This window comes from Rhynchophorus ferrugineus, unplaced genomic scaffold, assembly GCF_030347505.1.
Source record: "Rhynchophorus ferrugineus isolate W39M unplaced genomic scaffold, kcgeb_rfMv2 rfM11, whole genome shotgun sequence".
In the NCBI taxonomy this organism is placed as follows: Eukaryota; Metazoa; Arthropoda; class Insecta; order Coleoptera; family Curculionidae; genus Rhynchophorus; species Rhynchophorus ferrugineus.
The window spans coordinates 5,231,855-5,258,214 of record NW_027472590.1 but is presented as its reverse complement, the minus strand read 5'-3'; the positions used below and the strand labels follow the sequence as shown (position 1 = coordinate 5,258,214).

Sequence of the window (26,360 nt, the reverse complement as noted above, 5' to 3'; positions counted from 1 at the left end):
CGGTGGAACGGGAGTTACGCCCGTACAAAGTTATCGAAATTTGACTGTAAAGGGGGAGAAACGTACCGTTTACATACACATCGACGCGATCTAATTTGGCGGGGATATAGTGTAGAACGTCACTCGGGATTTTATTAAGTACGAATCAGCAAATAAAAGCATAAAAAATATCTAAAAATAAATACTATCTGGACCCAAATACTTTAAGATATTTTTTATAGTTTCTTTTATCAATTCGAGTTTATCTAGGCTAGACTTGTCGCGTAAAATGAACCTCGAACTGTAGTCCTCAACATTAAGTACCGACTGGCGAGTCAGTCAACTTAGAGACCGTCTGTCCGCTTGACTACCACGCTACCAAGCCGACATTTATCGAGAAGTAATTGGTATTATGTATTCTGATCGTTTATTCACTATAAATAGGTTTTTATTGAGAAAAATTGGTACAATATATATTAATCAAAATAATTTGCATCGTGTTCTTCAAAATTTTCACATTTTTCTGCCAACAAGGTGATACCGTGTCGAGAGAATGATGTTAGTAATCATAAGGTACTATGTTGCCCTATATAAACCCCAATTGCTATGAAGAAGACTTTAAAATATAAAAAAAAACTAAATTTAACAGTTAGGATAGATTGTTTAACGTTTGCATACACTGATACTTAGCATGTTCACCAATATATACATAATTTATCAAGCTAACAGATAATAATACACAAACACAATTTAAAATTCTCCGCATAATACAAACTAATATCAAACTGCCCAACTGGTCTTTAATATATTATTAATACTAATATGTTTCCCAAAGGATTCATTAGTTGCCCTCTCCAGTTCTAACACGTGCATTGATTTGCAATCTAATTTCACACAATCGGCTTTCTCTTATTCTTAATTCCTTAGATGTCACTCGAACAATATTATTAACATCAATATCATAGTAACTTTTTACCGCAATCGTCGAAATCGAATACGAATCTGTCGTTTTTCAAAGTGTTACTAGAACGAAGTAACATAACCATACTTTTTTTCTTATCCATAATTGGTCTCCCCTCTTATGGGCCAGCTTGGTGGCGTAGTGACTACTGTTGTGATAGTTCGAATCCTGTTGGGGCATGGTCGTAAAATTTATGTTTGTGATTGTTTAATATTTGTGATCGTTCTAGGCAAGAGTGTAAAATCCAACAAGGAAAATGATCTCAGTCATGCCAGTAGCCTGGCTGGGTAAGTCCGGACTCCATAGTTGTTACGATTAATGCCGACTACCGTGGTTCACAACCCACGTTAGGCTGTAGGTCTAGTCACTAAAAAATCCAAGAGGTTGATGCGACTAAAATCAATAGAATTTTTTTCCCCACTTATGGTTTATGAGAAAATAATTATAAAGCCATATTCTTAAATTTATAATGCTAATTGATATAAAATTGCCTAAAACGTACGTCAATACTATGCTAATTTTTAATATTAAAGAATTCCTTGATGTATCAAATCTTTAATACAATGATACGTTTAAAAAAATCGCAATATATATATATATATATATATATATATATATATATATATATATATATATATATATATATATATATTATTACTAAATACCAATAAATTTAATTTTGCTACAATAAATATTATTTAGTTTAGCAATTATGTTTTTTTTGCATTTATCTTAATTTTGTTTTTATGCACATTTGGGACCTTGGTGATTTTTAATCTGTTGACTTGTAATCAATAAATCAGTTAATCGTAAACACTATTAAGCTACTGTATTCAATACTTTATTGAAAAACAAATATATAGTATAATAAAAATATACTTATCTTCAGGTCGTAGACAGTAGATAACAATAATACAATATCTGGGCAAATAAATTAAGAATCATTTACGTAATTATCAGCTGTATATTCTTTATTTCTTATCTAGCGCATAAATCTTCGTAATAATCGATGCGAACATCCAAAATAGCAGTTAGATTCCCCACTACTGTATCTAAAAGGTGACACCTTGACCCCACAATTTACTACTTATTTTAAGGATACGAGAACGTTTAGAAAATGATCAGCAGTCGGTGATGATTTGATGTTACGTGTGCTGTTTTTTTACACTGACTACTCCGGTTTTATCACCTGTGTACCATGGAGGAAATTAAGGGACTCGAACAACTTCTCAATTTACCGAAGGGCGCGACAGTAGAGCAGACGGTGACAAGACTGACGGCTCCAGGAGAGAACTATGGAAGCTTGATGTTGAAAATTGATATAAAGATCAAAGAAGAGTCATCGGAAGAAAAATATCTGCATCTTGTGGGAAAATGTCTTCCACCAAACAAGGTAAATTTTAAGTAAATGAAAGTTTGAAATAATATTATTCTTAGTTAGATTAGTTTTTTACGTTCACGTAATTTTTAATCGTAATTTTATTTCGTAGAAGTGTGTTAATTGATAAATTTTTAAGTGGATCTAAATCTGGACCTACAAATACTGAAGTTTCCTACTGTCTTAAAATTGAAATTGAAATTTTTAAACAAAACTAGTTGGCTAGACTAATAATTATTAACAACCAATTGACGCGTTTGAAGTTGATTTCACCACCACACAGTACAAATTTACTTTTGTTCTACTGTAACACTTTTTTCACTGGTCATAATTCCAATTCCATTCCACTCTCTTGTAAATATTAAACCAGCTTGCACGTCTTTCCTTAAAATAAGGCATATTTTGCTTGGTCGTTAGACTGGTTTCAAAAGAATATGTTAAACGCAATGCAAATTCGGAAACAAAACGATGACTTGTTTGTTCGTTTGCTATAAAAAAACGCATTTCATATCACGTATGGGAATAGTTGAATATTTAAAATATTTACTTAAAACGCAGGTATTCATATGAAACGAAATTTTTAATCAATCAAGGCTGATGAATTAAATGAAATATAAAGCCAATAAGTTTAATATTCATAAAATATTTTATAACATATGTTATATGGTACTATAGTAAATATCTATATAACTATATATAAAACTTAATTATCAAGGAGATTGTTAGTATTATATATAAATTAATGGTGAACTAATTGTATGTAAATGTAGGATGAAGTTTCTATTCACATCAGAGTCAGAGATTAATGTGTCCCAAAATTAAATCCAAATTTGAATTAAAGAAAAGAAATAAATTATTTTTGTTTAATTTTATTAAATACTATTGTTGTTTGTGGAACTTTACATATTATTAATGGTCGCCAAGTCTTGTCTTGGATATAACACAAGCTCAACAAGATATGACTTCTAATTCTCCAAGACCTCCTTCTAATTATTCATGGTTTATCTAAACTGGAGCGAAGTATATTGCTTAACATGTGCCTATCGACTGGACGATCTACCTATAGACCATCCCAGAAAATATTCGATCTAACCCAGCCTGGTTGTTGGCGTTAGTGGGATGGTTTTTCCTTAACATATTTTAACTGTTGCTATTGACAATCACAATAGGAAAAATATCCCTCTCCATGTTCTCCGGGATTCGAATACGAGACTATCCCAGCAATATCAGGAGTCCTGCCTCGTTAACCGCTGCGCTATCGAGCCAGCACGCTCGTTCTTTATTTAAATAATTTATTTATTTTTAAATATTTAAATATTTTTAATCTGCATCAAAACTGCAGCACACTACACATTTTTCTCTTCATCAGTCAGTCAATCAGTTAACTGTGCCGAAGTTTAATATATGTTTTCAACATAATCTTCATCTAACTTTTTCTTTGATGGCAATTTTTAGCTAGCTTACCTCACCAATACTGACCGGCAATTTGTTTTCTACATTTGGCAAAGTATTCTTCGATCAACTTGATGTAAAATATACTATTAATTTTCCTGTAAATAGTTCTTATTTTTGTCTTTTTATCAAAACCTTTAGCAGCCCAACATATAGCATTTCTTCCACCCAACTGTCTGAGACTTAAAATCATCTGATATTTTCTTAAATCATGATAGTAACACTGATGTACCTATTTAAATCATACTGTGTGAAAGTTATAATAGAAAATTTTAAATATTATGATAATAGATCAAAATGTTTAGCAAAGTTGTCATACAGAATCTGACAACATCAAAATCCATTTCAGCAGATTTCTCTTCTTAACCGACTTCAAAAAAGGAGGATGTTCGGCTGTATATTTTTTTAATGTATGTTGGCCGATTTCCCCGTCAATTATATACCGATTTTCAAAAATCCTGTTTTATTTGAAAGAGTGCACTTCCAAGGTGGTCTCATTGAAACCAAATCAGCATCTGAAGTGGGGAACCCCTATAGAGGGAAAACCCCAAATTTCAGAGGCACGTACAAAGTTCTCATATATTTATTTATCTAAGATAATCAGATATTTGCATATGAGCAATCGTAGAAATACTGCAGGCAATTGTTTCTATGGGGCAACGGTTAGAATTTTAGCTCTCACGCTGAGGTCGTGGGTTCGATTCTCAACAGGGGGTAGCAGATTTTTTTTGTTCTAGTTTGGTTGGAATATTTGTTACATTTTTACTTGGGCAATTCATTGTAATACTTAATAAAATAATTGTGTAATTTATTGAGTAAATATATAACACTAAAACAGTTTTTTTGTTAAAAATATTTTTTCAATAAGCTCTAAGAATAAAATATTAAGGACAACTAGAGTGTACGATTTTATTTGTATCTATTTTGCAGGAAATGCAAGAAATTTTCGACGTAGATACAACGTTCAGGAAAGAAATCCTCTGGTACAGTGAAGCCATTCCGACTTTCCATTCGTTCGAAAAGAGCGGTGATTCCGAAAACGCCCCCGACTGCTTCCCGAAGCTGTATGGGTCAAGGTTAAGCCTGAAACCGGAAAGTAATGCGTTGGATGATGACGTGCTGATTTTGTTGGAAAATCTGGTAGTACAAGGTTAGACGTCCTCTTCAGACTATTGTTTTTTAATTGAAATATTACTTAAAGCTTTAGTTTCAGCTTTTTATTTAAAACGAAATAATTATGTTAACGTTGTCTATTTTCTTACGAGAACTATTAGCATATACAAGGTTTTTAAAATTTAAATATGCTTAGTATAGTCTTAATTTACAAATTAATTTATCAATATTATTGTGTTGAACTTGCATCAAAACACTAGCAAGATGAGTGCGTGATAAATACTTGCTTATATATTTCCTAAATTTAATACAAAATTGTACTACTTAAAATGAAGATAAGAGTAACACATATACACTACAAAAGTTTCTGTTGTTTAAGTTCGGTTCAGCGAGCAGTCTTTTGAGATCTGAGACCAGGAAATAGTCGCTGGGGGCCAGATCTGGAGAGTACTGTAGATGAGGAAGCAATCCGAAGCTCAATTCATGGATTTTTTCCATCGTCTTCCCTGACTTGTGACACGGTGCATTGTCTTAGTGATGCAGCATTTTCCTTTTCTTCAACTGCGGCCGTTTTCCGGCGATTTCGTCCTTCTAACGGTCCAATAACGCTATGTAATAGTCGCTGTTGATGGTCCTTCCTTTTTCAAGGTAGCCAATGAAAATTATTCTATGTGCATCCCAAAGTACAGACGCCATAACCTTGCCATCCGACTATTGCGTTTTCTTACGCTTTCGAATGGTTTCGTCGCGTGCAGTCCACTCGGACGACTGTCGATTGGACTTCGTAAAGAAAAGATGGAGCCATGTATCATCCATTATCACAGATCGACGCAAAAACTCGGGTTTTGCTTGATTATGCTTGGTCATCTTTAAACACTACTCCGAATCATCAACTCATCGTTGTTTTTGGTCAAAAGTAAGCTCGCGCGGCGCTCACTTTGCACATAGCTTTCTCATACCCAAATATTCGTAAATTATATGATATACGCGTTCAGTTGATATCTTTAGAGTGTCTGTTATTTCATTCAATATCAATTTCCGGTCATCCAAAATTATTTTGTGGATTTTTAAAAACATTTTCGTCGTCCACTGCATTCACCGTCTTCGGTGTCATTTCACCTCTTCTATATTTAGCATACCAATACTTGATGGTTGATTTTATTGGGACAGTGTCCGGAAACTAGGCATCAAACCAAGTTTTTGTTTCAACTGTAATTTTTCCCTTCAAAAAGTATTATTTTATCAACACGCGAAATTTACTTTTATCCATATTTTTCACAATAACAAAAGTTGCTTCACTCAAAATGCTATAATTCACAAACAAATGATCCGACAGCTGTCAAATTTATACATGCATCTTTTGAGGGTTGGGGTTAACTAAAAGACATATGGATTTAGCTTTAGTAACGCCATCTATATATCAGGCCGGGGACTCAATTGACCTGTTATAGATATAGTACGAGGTGTGTTCAAAGAAATTAACGAATTTTTGTTCAATGAATTAACGAAAATTTTGTTAGCTATTTTGAACCTATTGGCACATAATTGTTTGTTGGTTAGCGTGTATTTTTAGTTTTTAACCGAAATTAGCTGTTTCCAGTTCGATGGCAGAAAACATAATAAGTTTTGACACTGTTGGTGATTTTTATTTTTTATAAACAATGGAGCAGGTAATTTATATTAAATTATGTTATAAAATTGACATCAACAAGCGTTGGAAACATGAAGAATCATTTAGTGTTACTAGTTGTTATCACGAATTGACAGTTTAATCAATTCATTCATATTCACTGTATTTTATTATTCATTACAGTTGCTTTTAACAATAATATAACCGTTATTTTGATTTAACTTTCAAGCGTTTACCTTGCTCCAATATTCTTTTCCTTTCCAGGTTATAAAACCGGCAATAGACTCGAGGGTTTCGATCTTCAGACAACCAAAGTGATCCTCTCTACTCTTGCCAGAGTCCATTCAGTGTTCACCTCTATACGACTAAAGGAACCCGCTACATTCCAGGAAAAAATCGTACCGTCCCTGCACAGTAAAGAAAAAGACCTACCACCTTTCGGACCAGGCGTCGTATCATTCCTCGACAAAGAGAAACCGGAATATCGATATCTGTTTCCTCGAATCCAAGACACCTTCAACTGTTCGAAGCTGGGGACTCTAGAGCTTCGAGAGCCGTGGCTGACGGTTACCCACAACGACTTGTGGGTGAATAATATGTTACTGAAACCAAACGGAAAGTCGCACGACGTTATGTTTTTGGATTTCCAAATGTGTGCGTGTGGATCTCCGGTGTTGGACTTGGTTTTCTTTCTGATGACGTCGGTGAGCCTGTCCGTATTGAGGCAGCGTCTCGACGAACTTCTCAGCTTTTACTACGATGAGTTTATTGCGGGGTTAAAACGTATGAAGCTCGACACGGACGCGTTTACTTTCGATGGGTTTTTAAACGAACTCAGGCAGGAGGGCAAGTCGAATTTTATTCACAGTCTGTTTTTTGTGTTAATTGTTTTAAATAACAAAGAGGCAGATGCAACGGAGGAAAGTTTCGATCCCCAGGCGTTTATTCGTCAGTTAGTCACTAATATAAACGAGAGTCAGCGCGACAAAATTTGCTATTTGGTCGACGAGTTCGCGAAACGAGAATGGATATGAAATTTTTTTATAAAACTTTTGTGTACGTTTATTTTTATATGAAGAAATAATTTTTATTTATATAAATATACCATAGTGAGGGTGCAGGATATCTTTAAATTGTAAAGGTACTGTACAAAGGTACTCAATATTTATATATTTTCCTTATTGTTTTTTGTCACTATTTCTTTTTAACTAATTAAAAATCCATAAAATAGAACTGAGTTTATAAAGAAATTGGCCTTGAATCTAATGGTAGTACCATAGTTTTTATACAGCCTTTAGTTTTTAAGCCTTAAGTTATATAATGAAAAGTGTATTTTTACTGGATCTAGACCTAAATTAATTTAACGGAAAAAATCATTTAATTTTCCCAAAAAATATATAAAATTTTAAGAGCTTTATCTTTACAGGAGAGGTAAAGAAAATTGACCTTTTTTCATGTATTTTTATAGTGAAATTCTTCGATTTTTTAACATTTACAAGTAAGTTGCTGCCATTTAAGTTTAATTAGACATAATCTAATGATATTTAGTGATATTGTACAAAGTTCTGTGCTGCATCCACGAGTAGTACAACAATTTTTATGCAATTTTTAGTTTTGAAGTTATATAATAAAATGTGTTTTTTTAAAAAAGAAATAGTTTATATCCCTTTATGTCACACATTTTAAAAATTATCAGGTCTAAATTAATATAACTGAGATTTTCGTTTTTTTCACCTCTATCTGACAGGTACAGAATATTGACAATATGTAAATTGTAGGAGTGACAAATAATTTTATGGTGAATCAAAAGATGGCATAATTATTTTTATACAACCCTCAGTTTTTAAATTGTTCAACCGAATGTGTATTTTTAAAAATAATGAAATTTTCGGACAGCTACTTTATTATAACTACATATTTTAAAAATTATAAGCTGCCAACCAACTTTACTTGTATTTTCCTCTTTTTAGAACCTTTTTTTTCTCCTTTATTTGAAATTACCAACAACGGGGAATTCCTTTTTCGCATATCTGTAGCTGCAAACTAACTTTACTAGTATTTTCCTTTTTTTAGAACTTTTTTTTCTCCTTTATTTAAAATTACCAATAGCTGGGAATTCCTTTTTCGCATATCTGTTATAAAACTTAAATTATTTAGTGTTAATTATCAGACATATCCTAAACTAACTGAAAATGTCTATCTAGTAACATTCTAGGGATTGATATCGGTTATAAATATATACATTCTAATATGTCTAAACAATATTGACACTTGCGAGTAATGTCTAATTAAAATAATAATAAAGTTAATATGTTTTGTAAACCTTATAAATATTTTTTAAAGTATGTAAATTTCACATCTTTATTAATTGTTAGCGTGTTTATTTTTTTTATTAGTTATGTACACTTGGAACATGGAGAATAAATAATCCAAACCTTGGGTATTGTAAGATAAAATGGCGCCAAGGAATGTTAAAATGTATATATTGACATTTAGCCTCATAACTATGATATTTTGGAATAAACCAGGCTAAGCTACATAGAAACTAACAAACATTGGAAATATATTGTATCTGCATTCTGCATCTGCATAACGAAGAAACTAATTTAATTTACTTAACATTGAACATAGATTAGAATGTTCTTGCATGTTAGAGCCAAACTGCACTAAAACTCAGAGTTGATGCGGCAACATTGCAATGTTTCGACGTTACAAATATTCATGAAGCATTACTAAAAAAATTTTGGATAGACTATACGATGTATGCACCATATCTAACATCCAGTGTCCATTACTGACACGAAAAGTTTAAAAATATATTGTTTATAATTAACTAGAGGTACTTATTACAATACTTTCGTGCTAACAGAAAGGAAAATATTGAAAATATTTGTTTTAATATATAAAAAGTTAATATAGTTCGCTTGCGGTTTCGAATCCGTCCTTAATTATCCCATACATAGAGAGATATATCCTGCGGAGCGTTCATAACATATTTATCGTTAAAACCGTTTGACAGAAAAGTATTTTAATAATTATTAGCGTTAAATGTGTAATGCTTAGAGACCCGTAGGAATTCCGTAGAGTACGCTGTTAAACCACAATCTACATTTCAAATTAGCAGGGCGCCCAAGAGTTCGCCTTTTTTCGAACAAAAACTCAGACGCGTACCTTAAAAAGCTAGAACAGATGAGCGCGAGATGATCTATCCTCTTTAAAATTCAATCGAGATTAACAAAAAAATTCTTTAAATTGTTATCGCGAGGATATGTCGTTCCATATATCGATAAACGTTCATATTTTATCGATTTAAGCCTGTTGAAAAAAATCTGATCTAGTGCCAGCTATAAAAATCTAAAAATAACATCTTTGAACCTATAAAATATTTCTAAATACGTTTCATTAACTCTTTTTTGATCTATATTAAGCAGATGCCATCGAAATAGTATACTACTAAAGGAAATATTTTATTTTTGACATCATAACATATTATTTATTTTATGTTTAGTTCATTTCTGGCAAAAAAATCAGTATAACACTTGGAAGGAAAGTTAATAAATACAGGCAGTAGGTAAAAATGCTGTGATAATAATTTCAAACAGTGCTCCCAAAATATTCACACAATTGAACAAAATTATTAGGGACTCCAAATAGAAGTCCAAATATTACAGTTCTTTGATTTTGAGTATGATTTGCTTTGAATTTCATTTAACGTGATGTTCCCAATGATATTCAACCAACTATCGAGATGACTGACTGAGGCATTTCACTGATTCTGCTTGAGGAGTCGGGCATCCACCCAGTGACATAATATGACTTATTTGGAGCTATAAAGCTGTATATCTCCGGAAGCTTGTAGATCTTGTTGACTGCTACTTGTACTTTTTCTACAGGTTTAGACAGAAATTTATATTTTGTCACAGTTACTATGCCTACGGGAATATATTGCTACGACTGCTTCTCTTATGATTGTGATATAAACAGTGTAAAAACAGGTACAGGAAATTGTAGTGTTAAAAAAAAGATAAGAAAAATTTATTTATGAAATGAAAAATGAAATACACCAAGGAATACATTGTTAGGTATAGTAATCCCAGATCTTGGGGGTGTTGGTGGGGCAGGTTGGAGAACGACAATATAGAAGTGACGTTAATGAAGAACAACTGAAAAGAGAGTTGAAGCAGAAGATAAGTGCGTAGAACTGGTCCTTCTTTATTTCATTAGTATCATTTTAATATCAACCTTTATATGGGATAAAAAAAGACGTGCTTTTGATATAGAACATATAAATATAGATATTTCTAAAATGCATAACTCTTTATTATTGTTTTGTCACCATATATGTCAATCACGTTTAAATTCAGCATTGTTTCAATAGTTTCTAGGCTGAAATGTACTAGAGCATTCACTGAGAGAGGATTTTTTGTACGTACATACATCAATATCCGTTGATATTGTATTGTTATGCCAATAGTGTATGTGCTCTCGTTCTGTCTATATTATTTTATTCCGTCTATACTCTGTCATTTGTAAAATAGAATATTGATATATGTGCCCGATTTTATTTTGTACGTTTTTCTGTGTATTTGAACCTGTTTGTAGATATGAACGAATATTTAAATATGGCGAATTTGTTAATAAAAGTGCACATTTAAATAAATCATAATAAATTGAGGAATCTAATTATAAATAAAACGATATTGAAGGTCGCTAATTTTATTAAAATATCTGTCCTGTATTAATAAACTCATAAATTATATTTTATTAAATATATAAATCCCTTAATTTCAGTTGCAGTATTAAATTAAAGTTATCTATGCATTATAGTTTTAAACATAAACGTTGGATATATAGTCTGTAAAGACGTATTACGTGTTAAACAAATATTGATATAAAAACGACGAAAAGCTGAAATAATATCCACTTGTAACCGGCATATGACAAATATAATTGCATGTTTGAAGTGATATTGCGTGCAAAGAATTGGGAAAGATTTATAAAGTTGTTTAGCTATTCAGTTTGACGGATGACACGAACACACTGTCACTTAACAAATAAACTATACGTTCAAGATGATATTTCTGTTAATTTCGTCGTTTTCATAAAACTCCACGAATGGAATGACCGAAAGCTTTGATTTTAAAAGGACATCTATAGATATCGACGTTTAGTTTGTTTTACAGGAGGCCAATTTATAAACCATCTAAGATGACCTCAAATCTTACCCAGCTTGATTACTGGGGTATGTTTTGTCGCATTTATGACTGTAACCGTTATAGTAATTTAGCTATACCGGGCCAGCCATTATGAAATAATGATCGTGAAAAAGTGACGATATAATAAGTAATTAATATTAACACCGTTTTATCATAAAAAATATTTCGGTAGCATTAGGCTGTTTTAAATATTTGAAGGTCAGTCAACAATAATAATCACGTCATTAAATGTTCATGTCAAATGTCCATTATTTTCGTACCGTTTGATGATATTATTGTGTAATAATGTCATTTATTAATCTTTCAACATAAAGTATGAAACAAAATTAATTTCTAAAATTAATTTAAAATTATTTTTACTGATACTTGGCGATATAACGAAGTTATCAATTAAAATTAAACTTTTACTTCATAACAATATTAAGAAATATTCTCCGAACAGTTATTAATGGATCATTTATCGAATATTCAATTCATACCTTTGTATTTATATAAATATCTTCGGATTCTGCCGTTGTGATACTAATGCATTTTTGATCTCGCGCAAGAAAAGGAAGCTTTTGTATCACAAACCTTTTTCGAATATATATACGCATAACAATAGAATATATTTGTGTGAAATAATATGAAAATTATATGTCTAATAAACAATTAGTGTCTATGTCTATTAGGTGTATATCCAAATTTTATTAAGGATAAATGAATGCCACAAGAAGGAGCAGAATTAGTGACAATATTTTTACTGATACTTGGCGATATAACGAAGTTATCAATTAAAATTAAACTTTTACTTCATAACAATATTAATAAATATTCTCCGAACAGTTATTAATGGATCATTTATCAAATATTCAATTCATACCTTTGTATTTATATAAATATCTTCGGATTCTGCCGTTGTGATACTAATGCATTTTTGATCTCGCGCAAGAAAAGGAAGCTTTTGTATCACAAACCTTTTTCGAATATATACACGCATAACAATAGAATATATTTGTGTGAAATAATATGAAAATTATATGTCTAATAAACAATTAGTGTCTATGTCTATTAGGTGTACGTCCAAATTTTATTAAGGATAAATGAATGCCACAAGAAGGAGCAGAATTAGTGACAATATTTATTGAACTATAAGCTGAAAAGGCGACTCTGGTGCACAACAGTGTCGCAGAGTCCCCAGAAATATCAGTTCGGAGACACGGTTTAAGGCGATTTTTAAAAACTGATTTGAAGATGTTCCCGTACAAAATTCAATTAGCCCAAAAATTGCTACCGAGAGATCCTGATCAACGAGTTGAGTACAGTAATGCAATCCTAAGGCTGTCTGGTGAAATTGAAGATTCTCCGTCTAAATTGATAATGAGCGATGAAGCCCATTTTCTTCTCAGTGGTCACGTTGATAAACAGAACAGTAGGTTTTGGGGAACGTAGAATCCTCAACTAATTCATGAAAAATCCTTGCATTTACTAAAAGCAACTGTATGGTGTTGTATTCATGCTGGAAACTTTATCCCTTCTTATTTTGAAAGTGACCAAGGTGTTGCAGTTACTAATTACTTTACGAAGACTAATTTCGCCAAGTGGCGATTTATGACCAGCGAGATCTCCGGGTTTAACAGCACCAGACTTTTTTATGCGTTTTTTTTCTTAATAAAAACTTGTTTTGGTCCCTAATTTTTTAAAATGACCAAGGTGTTGCAGTTACTGTTATTGCTGAAGTGTACCAAGATATGATTAGAAATTTTCTTGTGCCTGAAATGGAAGAGCAAGGCTAGAGGACATGTGCTTTCAGCAAGATGGGGCCATAGCACACACAGCTAGTTCGACAATTCAATTATTGAACGACGCTTTTCCAGAAAGACTAATTGCGCGAAGTGGCGATATAGCATGACCAGCCAGCTCTCCTAATTTCAGAGCATCAGATTTTTTCTTATGGGGTTTTCTAAAACCAAAAGTTTATGTGAATAACCCCCCAAAAGATTCAACATCTTACCGACAATATTCGTTATTAATTTGAAGAAATTCAACCTCAAATGTTGCAGGATATCATGAAAAATACCTTAAAAGAGTCGAAATATGCTTGGCGAATCGCGATTTATTTATTTATTTTTTTTATGGAAAACTCTATTATGTAAACCAAACTTACTTATCTTTTTGTTGAGTAAAGTTATAGGCAATCAAAATAGTAGCGGGACTTTTGCCCCATGTTGCGTCATTAGAAAAATTGAAACTAATTTCCTTCCTACCGATTATTATTCAGATTTTAGTTATTTTAAACATTTTTAAACTATTACAGAAATAAATTTAAACTAATATTTAAGTATGATTAAATACGTTTAAACATCTGTTGATTTCGTATCAAAATAGAAAAGGATATCAAATAATTAACGAACGGCATACTGAATTTAATGATTTTAGAATTAGATGGAAGAACGGAAGAATAAATTATTTACGTTAACCGACAATATTTATCGGCAAGCATCAGTTTGGAAATTCCGCTATTTTTCAGCGGCAATTGGGGTTAAACTGAATCTGCACAGATGGCCGAGAGCATCCTGTTCCGGCTATATTTGGTTGCGGTCGTGTCAAGTATTTACCCAGCACTCCACCAATAATATTTCACATCTTCGCTCGATTTATAAACGGGGTAAATATTTACGAATGATATAGCTAAAAATTTATACAGTTTTGGATACATACGAAACAAGAAACGACTATAATGCTTGAAACAAGTTTATTTCAATGGGTTACTCTTAGCCTCTTCCATCAGAATTACTTTTTGTTTTTATTCATTAACATTCAGTATACTCTTAGTATTCAGTGTTCAAAGTTTAGGTTTAGGATGAGGTTCTATGTTCGGCTGTATATAATTTTTATGTATGTTCACTGATTTCTCCGTCTATTGTGGACAAATTCTCAAAATTCTTTCTTTATTAGAAAGAGTGCACTTCCGAGGTGGTCCCATTGGAACCAAGTTAAGATCCGATGGGCGAAAGGGAGGAAATCGAGGGAAACCCTCAAATTTCATAGACACGTACAATGTTTTCACATCTGTTTTAGCTAAAATAATTAGATATTTTTATGTATAATGTTATTGCTGAACTAATGAGACGGAAGACACTACTCGCCAATGGTTAGGAATTAGAAGATAATTCTTTAAATATTATGGGGACGTAGAGGTAACTAATTGTATACTTTGAATTTATATAGGTAAGCTGATGATGAAAGCAGTGACCGGAATGTTATATCCTTCAGGTGTTTTTGAAGAGTTTTTAGTAAGGGTTTGGTTACCAAAATCGTTCAGTGCAAAAGCCGTTGAGTTTGCTTTTTAAGCATTAATCATATTATACAAATATTGAGGGGCAATTGCCTCTATGGTGTCTGATCACTTCCGGTGCCGAGTCGAAACAGTATAAAAATAATCATATAATTTTTATGACACATTATCAAAATTAAATTATGAACAAAACAAATCTAATTTGTTGCTCGTACCGACTACAAACTGATCGGGTCGTAGCAGTTAAATTAATATTGTAAATAGATAAATAGGTTTAGGTAGGTATTAAGCCAAATTGTGTGTATATAACAGGTTAATTAAAAAGTCCCCGCCCTGATACATAAAAGACGCTACTAGAATTAAACAATATGTTTTTCAGTTCGCCCTAACCCTCAAAAGATGCGTATATAAGTTTGTGAATTATGGCATTTTGAGTGAAGCAACTTCTGTTATTGTGAAAAAAACAATGGATAAAAAGGAATTTCGCGTGTTGATAAAATATTGCTTTTTGAAATTACTTTTGAAAAAATGCAGTTGAAACAAAAACTTGGTTTGTTGCGGAGTTTTAGGACTCTGCCCCAGGAAAATCGACCATCAATAATTGGTATGCTAAGTTTAGACGTGATGAAATAAGCACCGAAGATCTCGTGAACGCAGTGGACGCCTAAGAGAGCCGACGAAAACATTAAAAAAATCCACAAAATTATTTTAAATGACCATAAATTGAAATTGAATGAAATAGCAGACACTCTAAAGGTTTTAACTGAACGTGTACATTATATCATTCAGGAATATTTGGGTATGAGAGAGTTCTGTGCAAACTGGGTGGCAGCTGAGCTCACTTTTGACCAAAAACAACGAAGATTTGATGATTCGAAGCAGTGTTTGAAGATGATCAATCAATATGTGACAATGGATGAAACGTAGCTCAATCATATCACTCCGAAGACCAATCGACAGTCATCTGATTGAACTGCACACGAGGAACCCGCTCCAAAGCGTGGGAAAACGCAACAGTCGACTGGCAAGGTTATGGCGTCTATTTTTTGGGATGCGCATGGAATAATTTTCATTGACTACCTTGAAAAAGGAAGGACCATCAGAGAGCCAAGAAAAAGAAAGTGCTGCTTCACCAAGACAATGCACCGTGTCACAAGTCAGCGGAAACGATGGCAAAAATCCATGAATTGGGTTTCAAAGTGCTTCCTCCTTCACCGTATTCTCCAGATCTGGCCCCCAACGACTATTTCCTGTTCTTATGTCAAAATAATGCTCGCTGGGAAGAAACTGTCGAGAGTTGAGGGACATCCTTTCATACACTGTTGAGGAATATAGAATTTAAACCATGTATCTCTGGGAAAATATTGAAAAATCCAGTAGGGCAAGAATGACCTGCTTTATAAACAGCATTTGAGGTGAAAAAGTTATATTCAATAAAATGTCAAACTTCCCGAGTTTTATTCAAACAATTTCTGTCCTCGGCCACTTAAATATCAGTAGAGTTTGGTAAAAATTCCCCAACTAATCCGAATGAAAGGACCGCAGATATTTGACGTGGCGAAAGTCGAATGGAATAAGTCCCGAGCGGAACACGCGCAACAACATTATGATAAAGGTTATAAACCGAATAAAGCAAGTACGAAATGCCGGAGAAGCCGCAAATAAATAATCCTAAATCGGATACGTTTAGGTATCTGTAAAGGTCCGGTTTCGGCCGAATTGCCGGTGAAAAATCACGAATTCCCCAGACCGCCCACTTTCCATAAATACCGGCGGTCCAGATAAATTATTTCTCGTTCCTTCAATTTACATGTTGCCGGAATTGTTTTAATTGTTCGCCATTTGATGGTAACGGCAAACAAATTGCGTTCTCAAAACTTTTAATCATTTGAAATTCCATTATATATACATGTACTGTTATTTTTTACTTTTTAAACATATCCTTCGCTTGTTGTATCATTTAATTATCAATTTTATTACCTTCGATATCAAAATATTTTGATAAACTATACATCAACAGTCTTAATACAATATTTTAAAATAGAAATATTGTATATCATTGGGTTTCGTAATCATCACTGAACTATAGAACAAATACATATATTGGTAAACTAAACAAAAAAAGTGATAAAGGTGAAAAAATAAAGCTAGGTTGCATTCTTGTATTAACTTCAGGCTTTTGATAAAATATTCTCCATCGACCACATTTTCAGATACTGAACTCTGAACTTATGGCACAGGTAGACAATTTACCAACAGATAATATTATGAATTCACTGAACCAAAACCTACATATTGTACAAAGCAGTATACTGAGACCATTTTGAATCTCCTGTAGACTGGTGATTTACTGAATACAAAAATCACACTCTAAATATTAGAGAAATATATTTTTAATAATAAGTATTATATGTAGTATAATATGAATAATAAGTATCATAAAAAATACTTCTTGCCTACTGGGGAAACTAAGGCCAACAAAAAGAATGTTTTTCAGTTATGTTATATCCTTTAGGACTGTGTTACCTTTTTTAAACTCATTTAATTATATATACCATGAACTATGCACAAGGTAAATTTGATTATATTTTAAAGACAATTTTGTTTAGATTTATTCTTATCTAATACGTGTGTTGACCAGGCGTGAGAAGAGTTAATTTGTTTAACTGATTTTAAGAAATAAATTGCAAAATAATACATGATCTTGATTATTATATAGTATACCTAAGCGCCTATGTCAATGGTTGTCCAATCTTTCGATAGTTTAGTTATTTAGCATTAAAAAAGTTGGGAATAATAAAGGTAAATTTATGAAAAAAGTATTTAGTTTTGTATACTATAACTTTAATAGAATATAATTGTATAATTGCAAAAAGTTTACTAAGGTCAAACTAAAGTAGTGTAAAAGCAGGTAAATATGTGAGTAGTGTTCACGTGAGTTTTCAAGTATCAATGATTTAGTTGAATGTTATAATGTTCACTTAATAACTTTTATGTACAAAAAATAGAACTAATAGACGATAAAATATAAATAGAAAGATTAGTTTATTAGTTTTTTAATATATCTAATGACACGAAAGAATAGGTAGAAGACAGAGTTGGTATACGCATTTCTTTGTCGGAATATCCAGAAAACCTTGGATCGACCGAATATTCTAGCTGAAGAGTTTCGCAGACTTTTACTTATAATAATCAATTCTTCAAGTATTAATATGTCAGGTTTATTAAATAAGTTATGGATGCTAAGTTTTAATACCCACAAAATTAAATCTTGCAGATTTGTTATACTTGAAAAATGTGGTTTATTTCAATTACCGATTTTACTTTCACTGATTGTTTCAAAACCCAAGAAGCTAATATTGGATAAAGCTCGCTTTTAGAGGGTGTTGATTAGTGATGAAGTCTGAAGGGGAAACTGCTGTTATTATTTAGCTCTCTGAGAGAATGGTTTTTTGTACTGTTATGTACTGTACTAGCGACCCGCCCCGGCTTCGCACGGGTGCAATGCTGATACTAAATTAAATACACTACAGAAAAAATATGAACGTTGTATATAAAAACATAGCGGCCCGCTCCGACTTTGCACGGGCATAAAATATATATGCCTATGTCACTCAATGAAAACATGATTAAAATCGATCCAGTATTTTTGGTTCATTCATTACTGCCCTTGGCCTGCACGCATTAAATTTGGAGTAAAACAATTCCTCTTCCCCTATAATTACTATGAAGATTTCCTGCTATCTTTGGAATATCTAAATTCATACAATTTTTATTACATTACACATTTTTAAACGCAAATTTTAAATTTGTAATATCTCCGAAAATATTTGTTTAATTTACATTCTGTAAATGCCATATTGATCTATATTAATTGCATACTGTATTTAAGGTACTTAATTCGATAAGGATTAATGCCGTATCGCTTAAAATAGCTTCGTAAATAAGCCATTTTCTCACGTAAAAAGTAAACAATAAAAATGGTTAATGTGGGTTATCCCTAAAAGATAAACATATACCATCGCAGACTTTTTTGTAGACCTTTTTATGGTGTACAATACTGTAGTACATTAATTTGATCTAACTCGTAGGGTTAGGCAGCGTTTTGCTAATTACTAAATAAGCCTAAAAAAATAGGTTAATTTACGACGTTAGAAACCTCTAAAAATAGCAATGTTGCCTTAGTATATTATGCATGTATTATACATATAAACCTTCCTCTTGAATCACTCTATCTATTGAAAAAAACCGCATCAAAATCCGTTGCGTAGTTTTAAAGATTTAAGCGCACATAGGGATATAGGGACAGAAAAGGCGACTTTGTTTTATACTATGTAGTGATGATCAAATTAGATTCTTTATTATTAACTAATTTTATCAATTTCATGGTATTTTTATGGTGGTATTTATTTAATGGTGGTATTATTAAAAATTACAGTCTAAATATATTTATGTATTTTTATGTTACTAATTTGATGTAGATTTTGCTGTACTTTTCCACTAATACTAAATATTACCAGCTCAAAAGGCTTAAACTTCTTCAGTCGTCTCAATGTTGAGGTATTGAAGAAGTATTTGTTCATGACCATTGGCAAAATTGTAATTGTCTCCATTTTCAAATACAGATCACTATTTCTGAAATACCCTGGGCATTAACAATACTCATTAATACTTTGTCCATAGATGGATGTATTATGACCAGATTGCTTATATATTGCATATGATATAAGGACATTATTTATTCAGAAATATTAAATAAAATTGACGTGTATGTATTTAGTCCCATTGCTTAGTAGAATTATCAATTTTATTTTTGGTTGTATTTTAAATTTTCATTACAGCTTCTTCTGCAAGTGGTCTTTAGTTACAGCCATTATGCCACTATCACCAGGAATAGATCAGGCAAGTGTCTTTATGTTTAATAGTAAAATATATCTACGCAACATAAGATTACAAAAATTCTGCAAAATATCTGACGAGACAATATTTTTGATCAAAAACATCTGCAACATTCACAGAAGGTATAGAGGAAGCCCTTTTTTCTCCATATAACTTTTCTATTATAACTGTAATTCTATATATTTGTTCTATATTTGAAACCTGTAATTCTATATATTTGCTCTATATTTGGGTGTTGTTCTTCGATGCCATTTCGACGTGCTGGTTTGTTCTTGCTATCCTCTATTAGTGGCTTCAGTCATTTAAGTAGAAATTTTTGAGATAATTTGGAATCTACCGACAATAAAGGGTTTGGTCTGCAACATGAATGGTTAGGGTCATATCTTAATCTAAAAGAAGGGTTTAATATAAGTGTATATATTTTAGGATTGCTTTACCTGGCAGTTGTAATGAAATTAAATGCAAGAGACTTCATAGTGTTAATGTTTTCTCTTATTTCCATTTGAATGTCTTCTTCAGTGGTAAGTCTAATATCTCCATCTTTTATGATTGTTTCACCCAATAAAAAGTGATTTCAGCGTCATTTGGGATAACTGTTCATTTCTCTAATATTGGTTGCCTTATGCAAGTTTGAGTTACAGGATAATATTGTTTAGTTTGTTTAATGTCGTATTCCTTTAAGTTTCCATTTCTCGATAATAAGAACACTAATTTCTAGTAATAGCTATCGTAATTACCTTTAACCCGTGAATATATTATATATAAAATGGTGTGTTACATAGGACAGAATATATGACTTATGAAAATTATCACGTCTTGTTATAAATTGAACGGTAGTCGGCAAGCGTCGAGTCCGAACTTGTGTCCGACCAAAGAGGATCCCCCTCCCCCTTAAACCCCCCCACCCCACCGCAGTCCCGAGAAGCAAAACTAAATTTGCAGGCGGGCAGCACGTGCGACATTCGGTTCCTGCTACGCCGAATACTCTGGTAACATCTGCCACTTCCCGTTACGTAAAACTTCCACAGTCCCGAATTTACGATGGCGCTGTTTAGCCGCAAAACAAATTAAAACAATTTTAACATCCTTCGGATCAGAAACGAATCCGAAACGAATCATTTGTTCCGGCGCGCCGCAATTATGACGACCGGTTTTCCTGGATTTCGGCGGTTTTTTGTCCCCTACCCCGCGGGATAATTGTGGTCGAATTTCGACTCCGGCTCCCGTTCGGATTGGTTGGCGGTTTTGGAGTTTTCAAGAGTTCAGCGACAAAAACCGCTCCCCTGCTATGTCCTAGATATGACAAATTGTGAATATTTTAAATATAAATAGGATCCGGAGGGTTTTTCATGGCAGGAAGAGATTTATATCGGATCATGTAAAAGTTTGGTCATTAAATATTAATTCTCATTGTGTATCCGCTTGTTGAAATGTAAACATAATTTTTTATCAACACATTTCAAACCCTGTTCGAACTGATAAATTTTCAAGAGTTCGGCGATAAAAACTCCTCCCCAAATATTTCCTATTATCAAAATGGGTGACGAATACACTGACCTACAGCCCATATATTCGGGTGTTCCGCAGGGCAGTGTTCTCGGCTCATTGTCATATCTTATGTATACAGCTGACTTACCGACCTCAAGAAACACTACTGTTGCAACATATGCTGATGATACAGCGGTTTTATCATCACACGAGGATCCAATATCAGCCACCAAAAACCTCCAGCTTCATCTTAACAAAGTCGAATTGTGGTTGAAAACGTGTCGTATCAAAGCAAATTAGCCAAAATCTACTCTTATGGTATTCACCCTTTGCAGAAAAACATGTCGCTCAGTAAAATTGAATAATCATGAACTTCCGCAAGCAGACAATGTTAAATATCTGGAAATACAATTTAATCGAGGTCTGTCTTGGAAAAAACATATAGTGACAAAACGCAAACAGCTTGGGCTTAAACTAAACCAAATGTATTGGCTGATAGGGCGTAAATCTAAATTATCATTAGGTAACAAGCTTTTGCCCTATAAGTCAATACTTAAGCCCATCTGGACCTATGGTATTGAACTGTGGGGTACTACTAGCAAATCTGACATAGATATTCTCCAAAGGTTCCAGAATAAAGTGTTGCGAGTCATCGATGCCCCATATTACGTGTCCAACAAGCTGATTCAACGCGATATCCCATAGAACCCATAACAAGTGTGATTCGTGCTAGTGCGAAGTACTCTGAAAGAGTATTAGTGCATCCCAATGTATTACATAAATAAATACAAATAGCAAGGAAGACAATTGTTTACAATAATATTTACATTATTCCTAAACAAGAAAAAACGCAGTAATTTAGCTTGTATAAATACCATATAACGACACAATTAGATATAATTTTAAACAAAAAAAAATCTCTTCATTCGAAGTAATGTTTTGAAAGCTAAAAGAATACAAAGATTAATAAGGAACTTAACTGGTTAAACCTTTTTACAACATGAACATCGCGGTTGATCTAATGTATATAAGGTTGTCTAAAAATCATAACATTTTTAACATAATTTTTTTAACCGGCTCATCCACCATTTCGTAGTTAATGATAATAAATGTGCCGAATTCGAGACGTCCCCGAAACAAACGACTACTTTGAATAGTTTTAGTACATCGTAGTTTTTCTCCCGTCTTTAACGGCTCTATTTGTCAGTTGGTGAAGCGACAGCCGTAATAAAATGGGGAAAAAATAAAATATGACCAATAAAATATCACGGAGGCATGGTAAATTTCCACTTTCCAAGTTTCGCATAATGTAGAGCGACAGCTATTCGGGAGTATTCGTCAAGGAATCCACCGTCGCCAGCGACGCCGTGACAAATTGAGTTTTGTTCAAAAAGCTTTGGACATAAATTAGATCTGGCCGATGAGACTTCGGTCCCAGGACGTGATAGTAATTATAAATAGTAATACTTTTTATTAATTTCGTTAATTTATTAATTTGATTAATTTCATTAATTGTTTAGAAGGCCACAGTATGACTACCTTTCAGACGATTTTAAGTGAGATATCTAAGTAGACGTGTATGTTAAGTGAGTATATAATATTTTCAGTGACAATTTTTTTGTGATAATTATAACATAATGCTTAAGATAACTTTAGGGAAACCTTAGTTAGTTAAATTATATCTGGTTAAGAAGTGTCACCTTTAAAAGGTGGTAGTGAGTTTTAGGTGGTGTGAAACTCCTTTTCTTTATTAAAACCAGATACGTTTCAAGAAGCTACAGTTACCAAAATAAAAAAACAAGTAAATATTACACAATCTTCTAGGTAAATTATAGAACAAGACTGTTCGGTATTCTTTATTCTTTTAAAAAATGTTTTAGTCTAGAAACAAATGTAACTTATACAAGAGGCCTTCTAGTAGGAAGTAGGAAAAAACGAGGTGGAAAAGACATAGGAAGGGAATATTTTCAACATGGACATAATGGTATATTGGTTCAATTAATGAAGAAAAAATGTGTGAAGCAGTACCCAACTAGTAATCTAAGTTTTTTAACTGATGATGATGAACTGATGATGAAAAATATTTCTTTTTGTCTCATAGATGATATAACTTCCAAGAAGGCTCCAGTCTAGCTGTACTGGGTGCTTCTTTCACTATCAATGGTGAAATAGTAAAGCTTTCAAGCATATTAAGCATATTAATAATTGCCCTTTCAATGACATTAAAATAAACTTATGTTCCTGCTTTGTTGTCGATTTGGTATCTGGTCCTGAGTTCCTCCAATCGTTAATTTTCTTCCAAGAATTTTCCATGAACCTTCGATTTTTTATGAAATTTGTTCTGTGGAATATCCTTATTGTCACAAAGTAAATCAATCGATTCATTCGATCTGCTTCTTAGTCAAAGATAATCTTGGTGTATTTCATCCTCAACCAAACTGTAAATAATCTCTATGATATTTTTATGGAAAATTAATGCTGTATTATTCAAATTAGTCACATTTTTCGATGTTATCCAGATGTCGATTGAATCCTTAATATATATTTTTGTTTATAAGAAAATTAGGGAGAGAGCACTTCAAGAAGTCGGTTATACTTGTATATCGAGAAATAAGAGCATATAGGCATGATAGAGACTGACAACAATAGTTCTCTTAAGATCCATGTATAAGAGAAGGGCCACAATATCTTTACAAGAATAGAGTAAATATTTTCGTGTTATTGAGCATGAAAAACGACCATAAAAACTGTATAATCGACTCGTAAGTGACAAGGAATAAAATACAATTATGTATACAGTGAAATGAATATTAAACAGAAATATTTGTGATTGTTAGCAGGTTAAATACGAATTAGCGGGTAAATGTTTCATTATTTAAGCAAACCGGCTAGAGAAATCAAACATTACTATTGTAGATGTGCCGAAAACAGGTATATTTACTTTGTCGTATATTGACTGATTATAGAGATTGAGACTGTTTAAGTGTTTGATTTGGGAATTAATGCCTGGCAAATAAATTTATCACGGAGATTATCAACAACATTAGTGGATTGTCGTTTTGCCCGGTTAGATTTCTCAAAATAAACATGGCAACAGAGGGTTCGATTAAATACACTACCGTTTCAAAGTTTGGAAGTAATAAATTAATTAAAAAATTAAATTGCAATCAACAGATTAACCTTAGATCTACCCTTTTCTGAAAGTTAGTAAATATATTTAGTAACAAAAAACAAAAATCGAATACAATATTTTGATATATCAAGTTCGTCTCATGCATGGAATTTACGTGTTTCTTTTTTGTGCCGCTAGAAATCGCTGAAATCATTTCAACGAATGTTTAAGGTTATGTCTTGCTGAAAAACTAATCTTCGGCGATACCCTATTAGAGTCACCTAAGAAGGTATCGCATTTTCCTGATTTATTTCCAGACAGACTTCTTTTCATTGTCCTTTTCGCCACTGTCATTTCTGGCGTTTGAATTTAAGTGGCAGTAACAGTTAGAAACCGAGTCTGTTTCTAAAATATTGCAATGAACTTATATTCTTGTTTTGTTGTAGATTTGGTACGCCCAGAGGTTATCTTATCTTTATTTCCTCCAGTGACTAGTTTTCGTTTAAGACTTATACATGAAACTCCGATCTTTCCTGCAACTTGTCCTATAGAATAACCTTATTAGCTCAAAGTACAGATAGCAACTCAAAGCACACTGTATAATAAACCAATAATTTTAAAAACTGCACTGTATTCACTATAATAGCAATGACTAATACCGCCAATTCTATAAATGTAGTTTATGATATTACTTCAACATATACCATCCGTTTAAATATCAGAAATAACATACATATGAAGGAATAATAAATATACCGCCATAAAAAATAATTTTGATGATTAACACTGTACACTCTGCTTCAAAAATAATATAATTCATTCCGGAGATCTTTAGATTTTCGAAAATTATTATTTAGTAAATATAAAATTAGACCCTACTTATTCAACTATTAAATCGTTAATTCTTGTCAAAGTGATTGTTGACTTTTTCTATGATAACTATTACCATAGTTGATAAAACTATAAAGATTGATAGCTAACAGGTTGAATGAACAAATCAAATTTTAAAACACTGATGATCATGTTATTTTGTATATTTTTTGAGGTTAGTAAAGTTAAATTATTAACCAACACTATTCCTTATACAGAGTACATGAATCATGTGAAAAAGTACGGAAAATCACCAGAGGACTGATGACCTGGATCTCCAACAAGATACTTGGTCATTCTGTATTCTGTGTCAAATAGTCTTGTAGTCAAATATAACTTTTCAAAGTAGGACTTCCAAATCCTGTTTGCTTGGATTAAGTATCACTACATAGTATAAAACAAAGTCGCCTTTTCTGTCCCTATATCCCTATGTGCGCTTAAATCTTTAAAACTACGCAACGGATTTTGATGCGGTTTTTTTCAGTAGATAGAGTGATTCAAGAGGAAGGTTTATATGTATAATACATGCAAAATATGCTAAGGCAACATTGCTAATTTTAGAGGTTTCTAACGTGATGTCGTAAATTAACCTATTTTTAGGCTTATTTAGCGATTAGCAAAAACGCTGCCTAACCCTACGAGTTAGATCAAATTAATGTACTACAGTATTGTACACCATAAAAAGGTCTACAAAAAAGTCCGCGATGGTATATGTTTATCTTTTAGGGATAACCCACATTAACCATTTTTATTGTTTACTTTTTACGTGAGAAAATGGCTTATTTACGAAGCTATTTTAAGCAATACGGCATTAATCCTTATCGAATTAAGTACCTTAAATACAGTGTGCAATTAATATAGATCAATATGGTTCCTTACAGCATGTAAATTAAACAAATATTTTCGGAGATATTACAAATTTAAAATTTGCGTTTAAAAATGTGTAATGTAATAAAAATTGTATGAATTTAGATATTCCAAAGAT

General features: G+C 32.4%; 1 protein-coding gene across 1 annotated transcript; it reads left to right on the top strand.

The window, feature by feature from the left end:
* The first annotated feature begins 1,959 nt into the window (after positions 1-1,959).
* LOC143205122 (uncharacterized) lies at positions 1,960-8,457 on the top strand. Its single transcript, XM_076418206.1, has 3 exons — positions 1,960-2,333; positions 4,701-4,920; positions 6,778-8,457. The coding sequence occupies exons 1-3, from the start codon at positions 2,139-2,141 to the stop codon at positions 7,545-7,547; spliced, it is 1,185 nt and encodes a 394-aa protein (XP_076274321.1). The 5' UTR covers positions 1,960-2,138; the 3' UTR covers positions 7,548-8,457.
* The last annotated feature ends 17,903 nt before the right edge of the window (positions 8,458-26,360 follow it).